This window comes from Accipiter gentilis, chromosome 17 (assembly GCF_929443795.1).
Source record: "Accipiter gentilis chromosome 17, bAccGen1.1, whole genome shotgun sequence".
Taxonomy (NCBI): domain Eukaryota; kingdom Metazoa; phylum Chordata; class Aves; order Accipitriformes; family Accipitridae; genus Astur; species Astur gentilis.
The window spans coordinates 26414424-26428857 of NC_064896.1; the positions used below are offsets into that span (position 1 = coordinate 26414424).

Consider the following 14434-nt stretch of genomic DNA (forward strand, 5'->3'; position numbering starts at 1 on the left):
TGATTCACTTGGGGTTGAAGACGCTGCATTGTTCTTGGTGGGTTTATTATATAGTATTTTTTTAAATACATAGCTAACTTACCTTAGTGGATGTTGCTGGTACTAAGAATGTTTGTCTGACGTAAAACCCTAGCTGAGATTCACCTTCCTTTACCGTCAGTTGGGTCCTTCCACTTCCCCTTTCCCGCCAGGATTGGATGAATTTTGAACAGAAGTTCAGGAATCTGTTGTATATTTGAAGGCTTCTTAATTTTTTTTTCTTCCTGAAGTTGTTGATTCTCTTTCCTGAGAATCACAGAAGAGGAAAAAAGGAAACATTTGCTTTTGTTCAAATAAAAAATAATAGCAAAAATAATACAAGTTGATGTGCGTTCCCTGTTACTGTGGTTACCCTGAATATTTCAGACACTTAGCGAAAGGACACTTGTGTTTCTTAGCAATGGCACTTATGGCATGTGTGCAAATTGGATTTTATTTCTTAACTGCTAGTGCTGAATACAGATTGTACCAGTCCACTGCTGCTTTCCTTTTACTATCTTGAAATTTTCACTGTACCTGTTCCACCTGATGCCTCTAGTTCAACTGTTATCAACACTAACCCCAATTTTATCAGTGCTTTGCTGTCTGCTGGGAATGGGAACTAACATGTAACTGCTGCTGTTCACTTTTTACTCGTGATGACTATTATGGTAAAGGTGATGGCATGGAGTTTTCCTTTTTATCTTAAGCTCTCCAAAAAGGCTGGATGGTACCCTGACTTACACAGAAGTCAGTGTAAAACTGTGATTTTTTTTTGACCCATCAGTTCTGCAGCTGAAGGCAAAAGCTACCCCTTCGGTAATTAAAGAGTGGAGGATGGACCTACTTTTACTTCTCAGGTTGGAATACCAAAAGGAGGGATTGATACACCTTCCTGTTTATCATTAGGCTGCCATAGCTCACAGTATGTGGCAGAAGAGAGGGTGGAGTTGTCAAATTATGCTGACATCGACTCTTTTGCAATTGCAGCTTCATGAAATTGAAGGGTGAAAGTGTGTACGAAGGGGACCATGAGGTAAAGGGGACGAGTATCAAAAGTGAAGCATCTTTTAACAGTCAAAGTAGCATAAGCTAAGTCCATAGCTGCTTCTGGGCTGCCTAGGTGACTAAATACAAATTAAGTACTTTCTGCGACTAGTGGTGTAAATGATCATTTGAGTAAGTGAATACAAGCAGGAAGCAATAATTTCTATCCTGGCTCTTATTTTCTGCATAAGCGCTAAACCCAACCCCCACAGGGCCGCAGTGTTTTCCGCAGCTCCCCCTGAGGCAGTGACCGGCTTAGAGGTAGGCTCAGCCGAGGGTACCGAGTTTACAGCTACCGTGAGGTAAAAAAGCCGCAACTCCTCCTGAGGGATATTTTTTTTAAATCGTAAACGACGTCTGGGATCTGCTCTCGTCAGTTCAGGTGAAGAACCGCCACTTTTTACCACAGACTTACCGTCGCGTCTTCCATCGACCCCCGACCGCCTAAAAAAAAATCCTAGTTCCTGAGGCGGCGGACGCTGCCGGGGCGGGAGACGGTGCCCTCTTTGCTGCCGGAGGGAGACAGCGGTCTGTCAGGGGACAGCGCCGTGACCGAAGCCGTTTCCCGGCGGCGAACCCGGCCGGGGGGTGGGAAGACGGGCCGGGCCGGGCCGGGAGGAGGCGCCGTTCCCGCCCTCCCCCGGCAGCCGGTCACGTGCAGCGGGCGGGGGCCGCCCAGGGCGGGAGCGGCCCGCCCCGCTCCCTTCCCATCCCCTGCCGGCGGCGGTACGGAGGGAACGCGGCGGTTGCTGTCGATGGAGGCGGGAGCCGGCGCTGAGGCGGAGCCGTTGTTGCCTCCGCAGAGCTGGCGAACGCGACGGGGGCTCTGGCGGACCGGTGGCGGTGCCCGCTCCGCTGCTGAGGACGGTGGGTGCCGTGAGGCAGGCGGGCGGGCGGGCGGTGGCGGCGGTCGTGCCCCGGGGCCGAGCCCGCGGCGCTGAGGGAGCCGCTGCCTGAGGCGGTGAGGCGGGCGGCGGCGGCGGCGGGGGGGGCTCGCCTTTCCCTCAGGGCTTGTCCGCTGCCCGGAGCGGGGCGGGCGGGCCGGGTACCGGAGGAGGAAACCTCTCCCGGCCTGCCGTGGGGCCGGGGCTCGGCGGGGGTCTGCCGGCCCGCCGGCGGTTCGGCGGCGGCGGCTGCTGCTGCCGGCAGCTCCGCCTTGGGACGGCTGTGAGGGACCCGCTGCGGCCGCCCTGGCTGGTTGAACGCACCGAGCCGCTATCGCTGACCTTAGGCACAAGCCGTGGGCTGCTTCAGCCTGAGGCTTGATTTTTTTTTTTTTTTTTAAGTGCTTACAAGTTTTTTTTTTCTCTAACTCAGTGAACGTTAGAGGTCAGACTTCTCAGTTCTCTCAGGAAAGGTTCCTTTGGTGACCTCAGGTTCTCTGTTTTCAGGGTATCGCATCATTTACGTGAACCTTCTCTTTTTGTTCCCTGTTTGTTCAGTGTCAAAAGTGCAGTGGGGTCTCGGAGAGATCCTGCACGCCCAAACTGAGCAGTACTTTAATCATCACTTGTGACTAAGTGTCACTTGCTGTGACTAAGAATTGCAGAATAAATTGGACATCCTTGGAAACATGCAGGGAGAATGTGTGGGTTTAGTTGTTTTTTTTGTTTGTTTGTTTTTTTTAAAAAAAACCCTGAAATTGCTAAAGTAACCATTTCTTGGTAATTTCCCTGGTTTTGTTTTATATTAAGAACAGTTGCTTTGATTCTGCCCCTTCAAAATCCTTGGGATCTATGCTAGGCTTGGTGTGTGCTCCAAGAACCTAAAGCTTTTGCTGTCCTTGCTATCCTTTTAACTAATACTGTTCCTTTAAACAACTTTATTTTTATCTCACTGGTGTGTCATGTCTTGGAAAAGGTAAGATCTTCATTGTATGAGCCTGGCTTGTCTCCTGTTTATGCTCAGTCTTATTTTGCACTGTGGTTCATATCAGAATCAGTACAGTGTTGTTGCTTATGCTCAGATAAATAGTGACATTTAAAAACTGTTTGCAGTCTTTGTAGAAAATTGATGCCACTGAATCATGTGGAACATAAAATTGTCTGGGACTCAGATCAGTGGTGTTCCTGGCATTGCATGGAGAACATTGTGCTAGCCCTGGGACTGACTCTTTCTCACTGTGTCCCGTGCTGTGTTTGCCGTCTCCTGAGAGGGGAAGGTATGAAGTGCTCCTTGGGCCTCTTCCCTGGTGTAGGAAGGTTACGCTAGCACATATTTTTTGTATCTCTAGCCCCCTCAGCTTTCTGGGGGTTTTTTCTTCCCTTTTTTTTTTTTTCTTTCTCATTTTGGCCATAACTGCCCTTGTCTCTCTTGTTGTATTAATTGCCAGGTGGGTTACTTAAAGGTCCTAATTCAAGTGAACGCGAGTGATTGCCCTTTATGCTTTATGTATACATCTTCATATGGACTGCTTAGTAACGGGGTTTGAAATGTTGCGTAGTAACTAATTTGGTGATATTTTATTTCACTTTGTGTATTTTCACCCTTTCTGTGTCTTGAACTCGATCTGTTTGGTATGATAATAATAACTATCAGGACAAATTAAAAAAGGGCTTAATTTTGTTCTCATCTGACTGGAGATATCTGTTGGTTTTGGGGAGAACAAGATTGATCTAAACCTCAGTACCTTTATTAAACAAAAGTAAAAATGCCTAGAATACTATTCTCTGATTTTTCCAGCTTCACTTGACTGTACACTTTGTCAAAGAATAATTTGATTGAAGCTCCATTACGATGCATGTTACTTGGGACTTTTCTCTGTATAGCAATACTCCAGTCTTGTGATAGCTATTTAACTACTAGTGTAATTTAGCTACTTAAGCTAAACATGAGAGAACCTGTACACAAAATACAGAAGGATGCATGATGTGTTTGAGACGATTATTATTTATTTAATTTAATGCACAGTGCTGCTGACAGAGCAAACGTGGCAGGAGCTTTCTCTTTACTTTTTGTTGTGCACAGTGCCCTTTGTCATGAGAACCACGATTGTGGAGCTTCTGTTAACTAATAAGCAAGCTGTAGGCTTTATCCAAAATACAGCAAGTGATGCTTCTTTTTTTTTTTAACTTCATAGGTACTGGAACTGATAATGACCTTTATATAAATCAAGCTGTAGTATTTATTGAAGATGCAATACAGGTAAATATAACTTATTTGTTAGCTATTATGCTTCCTATGCTGGATATTTGTCACACATTCCGCTAGCTTTTAAGTTTTTATGTGTTCAGGTAACATTGTTCGGGTAACTCCATGTAATATTGTATTGATTTACAAAGCAAAATTAGAAATCCAAATTCCTGTGGTATGCAAGTTTCAGTGAACTTCTGCCTAGGAGAAACATGTTTTTCCACACAATGAAATAGATAGTGTCTTCTCTTTAAGGTTGTCAAAAGACATGCTGGTTTGTGGGGTGGTTTTCGGTTTGGAGTTTGTGTTATGCGGATTTTTTTGAGAGTGACTGGCCTTACTGCTATGAGAAACTATCTGAGCAAACCCTGTAATTTGCCTCTAAATGTGACTACTTGCGTAGCTTAAGAGCTGGTAGAGTTTAAGGCTAGCTTCAAGCGAGAAGGTGGAACTCTTGTTTCAGCTGTACTTAGTGCCTTTGGAAATATTCATTCTTTCTTTGTCTCTCCTTTACTGGCCGTTACTGCAGATTCCTAGTTACTGTTATCTCCCAGTTATTAGTTGCAGGCAGTGGGAACGCTGGAGGGCAGTTCTTGAGCTCTTTTGCTGCATTCAGGTAGCTTTTGGGATTTGGAGATTTCTGGGGATCAGATATATTTAAGGTATGCACACCTTTCTGGAACTGGATACTTCTCAGCGGAGGCAGAGTAACAGCAGCCCAGGAGCAGCTGCTGAGGAGGGGCTGAGCAGACTTGAGCAAAAGCAGGCCCGTTCTGAAGAATCATGGGTACTTCCTTGAACTTAAAGCGTGTTTTGTTTAGAGACCTAGGTTGAGGTCTCTTGTATTCAGAACTAAATTCTTTGTATCTTGTGGCTTTTTGGAAGAGAAAGACAAAAGAAGATCTGTGAATGGAATGAATGCTAGAAAGGTAACATAAATGGGTGGACCATTTGGGCAAGTAAGTAGAGTAGGCACTGAATTATTACAGATGTTGTTATTTGTAATGGTGATAATGCTTGCTTCAGATGACTGCCACACAGTTTGATTATCTGTGCAATGGTGCAGTCTTTAGATTAGGAAAACTTCATTAAAACCTTTCCCATTGCATACGTGTAGGCTACAGCTATGGTCATTGATGACTGACACTTTATTAACTTGTACAATAATTTCTTTATCTTATTGTGAAACTGGAATTGTCTCAAGACTTGAGCTTTGTTAGTTAGAATTTGGTTTATTTTGGTAACTTGGTCTTTGTCATTGAGACAAACTGAATGTAATGTTTGGATTATCCTTTTTGCTTTCCACCTTCAGTATCGATCTATAAATCACCGTGTGGACTACAAATCCCTATGGCTTTATCGATGGTACTATTCAAGAACTTGCCAGTGGTAAGAACTTGGTATTCTTTTTGCTTTTTTGTTTAGGAGTAAGTCTTTATAAAAAATTATTCTTCATCTTTCTTTTTTGCTAAATAATTAGATAATTGTGCTTTTATCCTTATAAGAACTTACTGTAGGAAGCAAGTGGATTGACTACATGTGAACATGATAGAAGTGGAAAGCGACAAGTTATATGAAAGTGTGATCATGTAGATGGCTCTTTGGAACAGCTGTAGGACTGTTGCATGAATGGACTATTGGCATGATTTACAGCACTATGTGTTGGAGTTTTTCCAGGTGTCTATTTCTAAACATGTTAAATAGTGGTAAGATTGCTTGCTGCTGTTAGTTTCAAAAGAACACCACCTAAGGTTATTTGGTGGTCAGCAGTTATGTTGTTATAATGCAGGCAACAGCATGCTAATCAAGTTCTACGTTTTGGTCTAACCCATTTGTGTTAAATATGATATTATAAAGCTTGGTTTACTTCTAAGAAAATTGCTTTACTGTAACTACTTTGTTATTCTTTTGACTCATTTTGTGGATTTGGTGTTTTTTTGGGGCTTGGGTTTTTTTGGTTTGTGTTTGGTTTTTTGGTGTTTTTTGTTTGGTTGGGGTTTTTTTGTTCTTGTTGTTTTTTTAAATTTCATCTCTATACAAACAGGATATTGAGTTTAACCATCACTGTAATCCTGGCTTTGGCTTTCATTGAAAAGCCTTCTTCGCTTACTGTCACGTCAGATGTACGATACCGCCTTCCTGCGTGGAATCCTCCGTGTGGCCTAACAGAAAGCATTGAGCTGCTTTGCTTTCTTGTGTTCGTGGTTGATGTATCCGTGAAGGTGAGCATCACGTTCATCTCACATTGAATGAAATACTAGGTGTGTTGTGCAGCTCAGTAGGTATAGTCAGTGTGGCTTTTCTCCATTTTATATTTTGGTAAATGCAGTAGAGCTGTTATTCAAATCTTGGATTTACATGATGAGGTTGCTTTGCTTTATTAAAGCCTTACTTTCAGAGAAATTAGAAAGTGCATATTTCCTGAATTAAGAAACTTGGTGCCTTTTTTTTTTTTTTTAACCTAAGAAATATAAACTCTTGTTTGTGTGGAATCAGTGACATGAATTTTGCTAATAATACAATGATTCTGTCTTAGCTGCTTGTATTAGGCTATAAAAATTGGGTTATATAATAATCAAATACATGCCAGTTCATTTAAACAAAATAGAAATAGTCAGAAACTGAACTTTTCTTTGGGTGTTGGTTTCTGGAAAATATTTTTATGCTTATTAAATGGACATTTTTCTTGCATTTGAAGGACTCCTCTCGTGTGGACTGTGTGTACCTCTCACTTTTACTGACCTTTATTTACTACTTCTAGAAAAATTCTCTGAGCCACGTACTTGTGCTTGGATGTCAGGGAGCTCTTTATTACACTGGTGTAAAATTAACAAATACTTGGTAAACAATTGGTGCTGACTTATTAGGGCATTAGAATTTATTATTAAAATAAGTTGTTTGTTTGTTTGTTTGTTTTCCCCTCCCCAGAGTTACTTAATTGGATGGGAAGAATTTTGGAAGAATAAATGGCTAATGGCTTATATACTGACATTAGTTGTTTCCCTTACTGATTGGATTGTATCACTGAGTTTTCTCTGCGCAGAGGTAAGAACTGCTTTCTGCAGAAAAAATCAGCAACTGAGTTGTGGAGAGTGGCAGAGGAGAAGAACCTGCAAAGCGATAGTCAGCAGGGTGTATGTGGCATATTGGAGAATTAGGGGAAGAGGGTGAGGTGGTTCATTTTTGGTCTTTGATAGCTGGGTAAATACACTGAAACACAGAAAATGTTTGGTGTAATGTAGCTTCTCAAGGGATTCTCTTTGATTCTTAATATAAGATGCGAGTTCATTGGTAAAATTAAATAAGGCATTGTTGCTATAGTCTGTCAGCAGTCAAAGAGTATAGAGGAAACTCTGGTTGCATAGCACCAATTTTGTCATACAGTTGGAGAACGATGCTCTTGATTCAACGGCAGTGTCTATATAGTGATATGTAAGTAAAAGGTAATTGTATAGTTTAATAACTGCTTTCTAAGATGAAGCTGTGTTGTGTTCAAAACAATTGTGTCCTGAGAGGAATGTCAGTTTTGTGAAACAGTTCTGAAAGTGTCCTCCTCTAGGTAATATTGCAGTCTCTCAATTGATTTTCTCTGCCGTGACATAACTCTGCATGAAATTAGTTGTTGTTCACTTAGAATCATCACTAAGAAAATACTAATATGGTAAAAATGCTGGGAAGCAAAAGAGGCAGAAATCTTGAATGTTGCTTCTTATGTTCTTGTGGCAAAGCCTTTATCTGTTCATTTATCTTCAGATAACTTTCAAACCTATTTCAGATTATTGGCTGTATTAGTCAGGATTAGGCTGGCTGCAGTTGCAACTATTAGTAACACACTGTTTAGTTGTTCATGCTTCAGTGGTCATAGTTGACCACTGGTCACTGCTGACCAGGATGTGATGTACAATCAGAGAGATGATCCTAAAATGTTGAAAGAACATGTCCCTTAAGCTTACAAGCATGTAACTTTAAGAAAAATGCCTATGTCCTTTTCATATTCAAGCCAAATAAATATAATGTGGCTGAAAGAATTTAATTATCTAGGATGAAGATTGTGCTTACAACATGGGGAAGAAGTGATTGTGAAGTTTTTAGGTATGGTAGCAGACAAGTAGTTTGAACAGGAGCCTCCCATACAAAGCAGTGGCAGAAGGAACATTTTAACTGCTGGGATGTACGAACAAGGGAATAGTGAGGAAGAAAGTGATTTTTTTGTTGTTATGTGTGGCCCTGAGAAGACATCCTAAAATGCAGGATGATGAAATACTTGAAGTAGCTGATAAGTCACAGAAGTATCTTGAAGGCTGGCAAGTGTCTTGAATGTAAGAATCAAACAGCTTAATTGCTTTAGTGTATGTTAAGGAAAATAAAGGCAATAACCTGTTTAAGTCTTCTCAGAGGCAGAAAATGATCAGTAATTAGCAGGCCCTTTAATTATAAAAAGGTTGTAAATTGAAATCAAGCACTTACTTTCAAAATGTGCATCTGTTTTTACTGAAAGTAGCTTGCTATTAATTCCCTTCTTGAAATGGACCTTGGCAGAAAATATTAAAATGCCATCTCTTGACCTGCTTGTTTTGTCTACCCAGCAGTGAAGTTAGATTGTTTATAATTAGTGGCCTGATGAGGCTATTGAAATGCAATGTGCTTTTTTAAAGCAATCTCTCATTCTATTAATGAGGCACCCGTTTGTATAAAATCTTTCGTGTGCTTTGTGACTTCAGTGGGACAAATTTAGCTTCTGAGGACAGCCTTTTTATGTTACACTGTTGACTTTGATGTGTGTATCAGTGTTTTTTGACAAACCTGTATGAAAAATATTTGTGGTGTTTAGTCTTATGGGAACTCAGTATCTGATCCATTGTCTTGTTTTTTACAGGATATGAGAATAAGAAGAATTCTTCGTCCTTTCTTTCTCCTTCAGAATTCTTCTATGATGAAGAAAACATTGAAAAGTATCAACAGCACATTGCCTGAAATGGCAAGGTAGGTAATAGCATAGAAAACCTCCTTTCACATAACGTGTGTAGTTACCATTAGTATTCTGCAGTGACACCTGATGGTCTAGCTAAGTGGTTGGTGAGATCTGGTAGTAATGGATGAAGTGTGTTAACCCTTTGGTTCCTTTAGTCTGTAAAATTTCTCTAGAATGCATGTGATGTGACTCTGTATGTGCCATATAAGGTTTTTGATGCTAGTTGAGTGGGTTTTTTTAATTCTGTATGTGTTACATACAGCCCTTTTGTAAGGGAAGAACTGAGGCATCACCGGGGCAAAGGTCTATGCTGTGTAGCTTCTCAGAGGTATGGGTAGACACACATGTACTTGTCTTCCAGTCATGAGTGCCACACAACAAATTACTCTTTCTTTATACCTTCAAAGTGCTTCAGCTTTTTCATTTCTAAATGGTTTTGGCCATATGTGTTAAATTTTACTGTCATTAGAAATGTTGAATGGGAAACCCCACTGGTAAAATCGTAACTAGGCAGCATGATGCTTTTTGAAAGAGATCGCTTCCTGTGACAAGGGTTGTGTGTATGTACAGCTTATAGAACTCACTGTCCTTGCCTGTTACTTTTTTAACTAACAAGTCCCAGGGGAATCAAAGGTGTATGCAAGCCAAGATGTTGTATTTTGACCAGAGGGTATAAATACGGTCCCGATTTTAGAAAAACAAGTGTTAAAATCTCATTGACCTCACAACTGTCTAAGCTCATGCTGAGGAGTCCTGAACAAGTGTGATTCTTATTCTGAATCAAAGCTTAGATCATCTTCTGTTAACTCCATATAGCTTCTTAAAAATACCCATGGTTTTCTTTATATGGCATTCTTTTGCATTTTTAGCAGAGGGTATTAAGAATAAGATAAAGTTGGTATTAATGCATATGATACGTTTTCTTTCCAACAGTGTTGTTCTACTACTAGCTGTTCATCTGTCTCTCTTTACCATGTTTGCCATGCTGCTGTTTGCTCGAACAAAGGTAACCAGTTATATTTATGTGTTGGTAGATCTCAGTGTTTTGGTTTTTTCTTTACTTGCATAGCTGCTGCATGTCTAGTTTTATAATCAAACTAGTGAAACTTGTTTCCCTTGAAAAGGTCATGATACCTTGTCAAGCTTACTGGGATGAGTTTAAAGTTCATTTAGGGATATTTAACCTGTGCATAGTATCCATGCTATTTCTGTAAGTGTGCATTAGAAGGCCCCTCAGAATAGTGTTAGTATCTCTTCATCCTTTAGTGAAGAATTTTTCCAGTCTCTACTTTGCTTCTTAAGTGATAATGCTCCTTCCTACTCCACAACTGAAATCTTTCACTCTTGCTGTAAGCTGTGGCATATTATTTTTTCAATCTAGCTCCACTGCTCAGAGCGAAGTTAGATGGTTCCGTACTAAAATGTGATCAACATCTTTGTTTATGGTCCTGCATGTTACTGATACTGATGCCATTATTGCAGGTGTGAAATTGAAAGTCTGTTTATACAAGAGGCTTCCTTATACAGTTCTCCAGTTTGATCCTTTGAGTCACTTTCTCTGCTTTTGTTGAAACAACCTATGCTGTTCTGTGTCCAAAGCTCTTAATCTTGTCACTTTTTTGTTTATATTATCACTCATTTCTCTTTATCTTTACCTTATCTAGCTTTTTGCTAAGTTTAGTTTCTTCTGTGTTTTCTTATGTTCCAATACTGGTATCCCTGGCCATTCCTTGGTAGGTTTTTGCCTGGTTTTGCCTGCAGCACTCTGATGTTTTGGTTTCTGATCTCTTTGTTTCTTCCTCTGTTTTTTCTCTTCCCGCTTCCGAAAAGCAAATTTGAGATATTGTGGTTAAAAATCACTTTTGTGTTCCAGTGCTCTTGGTATGTTCCCTCTCTCCTAAACTTCCTGTATCTTACTGTATCATACTTGGATATTTTTTTTTTGTCCTTACTTTTTAAGACCTTCCATAAATGTGCTCCTGTGAGCACAGAGATTTGTTCAGTATTTCTCCCAGTAATTTTAGTCCTCTCCTTAATCTCAGTTTTGCACCTTCATTCCTACTGCAATTTGCACTTGAGCCTGCCTCTAGTCTTCCTTACAATCAGCGAATTCCTTGAATTCCCATGTCATAGAATTTCTGAAATTAGAAGCAGAGCTCTATTTTTCCCCTTTGTTTAGTTGCATGCTGAATCTTTGTATTAACTCTGTATTTCACATCTAATTTTAGTTATGAGCTATCCCAGCAGATGGGAATATAACTTGTATACCTGAACCAGTCAAATTTGTATATATTTAATGAAAAATAACAAATTAGAGAGCAGTCTTTCTTTCCTTTTTTGATTTGCTAGTCTAATACCCTTTCAAACTAATTGTATCTAACCAGGCAAAATACTGGAAGTGAGTTCTAAAAATACATTTAGTAATGAAATTCATGCCTCTAGATTTTTGCCTTGTCTTGTGTATGTCCTCTAGAGGTACATTTTTTCCAGTCTTTGCAGCAGATTCAAGGGCTGTTTGTTCTGTGCTGCATGGTTTGTGTTTGTATTGTTTGCACTCTGCATCTTTTTCTAGCTGTCTCTACTTGAACTTGGGGAAAAAAGTAAAATGATGCCAGATCAGCCTCCCAGTGTGTTTTTGATGAAGATTCTGATACTATCAGAGCTTTAGCAGATCATCTGATGTTTCCGCTGAGCCACAAAATAATTTTTATGGCCTTAGTTACCAAAGTATTTGCAAATATTTTTTTGGTGCTGTAGCACTGATCTTTTTTTTGTTTGGTTGGTTGGTTGTTTGCTTTTGTTTTTTTTCCCAATATGTTTAAGCTCTATGTGATGTTTTCATTGATACTGCACATAGCATTTTGAATCGTCATTCTCTTCAAAACAGAACAGTTGCATGTTTTCCACCTGCCCAACAATTCCTGTAATGTGCACTAGTGCTGGCTATAGTGTATTGCTTTATATTGTGTGATCTTATTTGTTGTAAATATTTATTTCCTCTAAAATAAGATGAGGACTATCCTTGTACTCATATTTTAAGTACATCTTCATGTACATTTTTGGAAAGAGACCTAAAACTTGTCTGGCTGTGTTCTGTGTAGATCTTACTGTAATTAAACAGAGCCCCTTCAGTATGTAAAGGGATACTGGGGAAAGAGGAAAACCTCTGGTCTGAGTAGTGGTAGTAATTTTTGTGCAAATAACTAATTCAGAGGATGTTAAGTTTTCCATCTGAAAGTCAAAGGGGAAGTGAGAGACATTTCATGCACAGAGTATGCTAGTAGAGCTGTAGGTGTCTGAGAGGAGGTCGACATCTATAGGCAAGGATCTTTTGTAACACAGTAGTTACTGAGGGAGCATTCATTACTGAGGAAGCTGTTTTGTTTTTGTTCTTCAGTGCAGACAAGATCTATTTTAATATTGTCCTCAAATTGTATTCTACTTTTGGACAACTCCTGGAGCGTAGGCCAAGAGTGTACAATTCAAGGTGATTAGGTTTCCATCTATGCCAAGGTACAGCATGCTGTAGCTGGAATAACAAAGGAAGCAGCTTCTGTTCTATGCTAAATTTTATAATACAAGTTGATACTGAAGGTAGTATTAGTCTGTGATTTTATTTTTTTTTTAAACTTTTTTATTTTTAAATCATGTTTAGGGAATCTTTTTATCTCCAGTACACTAATATCTCTTGAAGGCTGAGAGGTGATGCTTTTTATATCGATCAAGGGTGGCTTCAGATTCCTGTATTGTCCGTTTGTGACACTATTGTTCTTCCTGGATCTGAGGTGCTAGCTAGACATAACTTCTCTATTGAGCTTCCTGTGTCTGTCTTAGCTTTCTGTTCTTCCTTATGTTTTTAATGGCTGTTAATAACTGAAGTGAGTGCACTGTATTCTTGCACATTGTCCTATTTTTTATGCTTGTCTCGTGCTTTTTCATGGGGTAGATTTGATTGTATGTGTAAGAAAAAAATTGTTGACTGTTTTTTTGTTTTTTTTTTTTTCTTTTCTTTTTAAAATTTTTGTTCCCCTTTCTTGGTAAGACAGTCTTAGTGAATCTTCAGTGTTTCTCTAACAATGAGCATCTCTTTGACTAGGATGGCCAGCAGGATAAGGAGTGGGTGGGGTATTTCCGGAATTTGCCAGATTCGCTGACATCACTGCTGGTCCTGCTAACTACTGCAAATAATCCTGATGGTGAGCAGTCTTTCAGAAATAAGTCTTGTCTTTCTTTTCAAAGAGTAATAGAGTAAGGTTATCTTCAGGCTACTATAACTGTTGTTTCAGCTCATAGTTCTTAGTACAACCAGAGGAAGGTTATGTAAAGATTTTTCATGCCTTTAGTAACTTGATTCTTGCCTTTCCTTTGTAATTATATATGCAACTCTAAAGTGGAGCTATTTAAGAGCTTTTGGCAATTGTCAAAAACTTATAGAGGTCTCCAGTTTTCATCTTAAGCATTAAATTCTCATTTCCTTTTTTGTTAAATCTGATACAGTGATGATTCCTGCATATTCTAAGAATCGAGCATATTCAATCTTCTTCATACTCTTCACTGTATTAGGTAAGTTACCTCTTGTCTTCAGTAATTTAAATGCACTTTAAGTTTGACACTTGTGCTTACCAGCTGCAGCGTGGTTTGTTTTTCTAGGAAAGTTTACTCATAAATTTCTCTTTTTCTATGTTTCTTCCAATTACTGTGTAGTGTCTTGTAAGATAATTCTTATGGAAGGTACTTATGGTTTGGTTTTTTTTCAGTAATGTATCATAGGGGAGCAGATACATTACAGTATATTCAAAAATTAAAAACATTTTGGAAATCAAACGCAAAAACCCGAATCCTTTTTAAATTTTACATCTGATTTACTATATACATTGAAACTTCTTTGAGAAACAGATATGTATACTAATAATTCTTACTGCCTCTTTTTCTCTGATAGGCAACTTGTTTCTAATGAACTTGCTTACAGCAATAATATACAACCAGTTTCGAGGATACCTTCTGGTGAGTAAAGTATTCCTAATTTCTGTCTTCTGCTATAACCTTAAAAATGTGAAGCCCTGAGTATTAAAAGTTTCAACTGTGTTAAAGCAATGTGCCCATCCTAGTTGTAGATACGGTTTTAAGATACTAAAGGCACTTTGCTGTAGATTCTTTTCCCCATCTATGCTGTTGTAGCTTGATCCCCTTCCATGACAAAATTACCTGCTTGTATACTTCCATGTACGCTGTGTATCTGCAACTTTGACTATTGGCGGGGGGGGG

The 14434-nt window shown here is 39.5% G+C and overlaps 1 protein-coding gene across 3 annotated transcripts in view; it reads left to right on the top strand.

Moving 5' to 3' along the window:
- Positions 1-1778: 1778 nt before the first annotated feature.
- TPCN2 (two pore segment channel 2) overlaps positions 1779-14434 on the top strand; it is a 33176-nt gene continuing 20520 nt past the window's right edge. For 2 of the 3 annotated variants that reach the window (XM_049820845.1, XM_049820846.1), the window contains exons 1-10: positions 1779-1932; positions 4145-4209; positions 5510-5586; positions 6242-6419; positions 7126-7242; positions 9074-9180; positions 10103-10175; positions 13266-13365; positions 13667-13732; positions 14109-14173. In XM_049820845.1, coding sequence (XP_049676802.1) covers positions 1821-1932; positions 4145-4209; positions 5510-5586; positions 6242-6419; positions 7126-7242; positions 9074-9180; positions 10103-10175; positions 13266-13365; positions 13667-13732; positions 14109-14173 — 960 coding nt within the window. In that variant the 5' untranslated portion in view covers positions 1779-1820. Of the gene's footprint in view, positions 1933-4144; positions 4210-5509; positions 5587-5839; positions 5875-6241; positions 6420-7125; positions 7243-9073; positions 9181-10102; positions 10176-13265; positions 13366-13666; positions 13733-14108; positions 14174-14434 lie in introns of those variants that run through there. The other variant, XM_049820847.1, reaches the window with a different exon arrangement.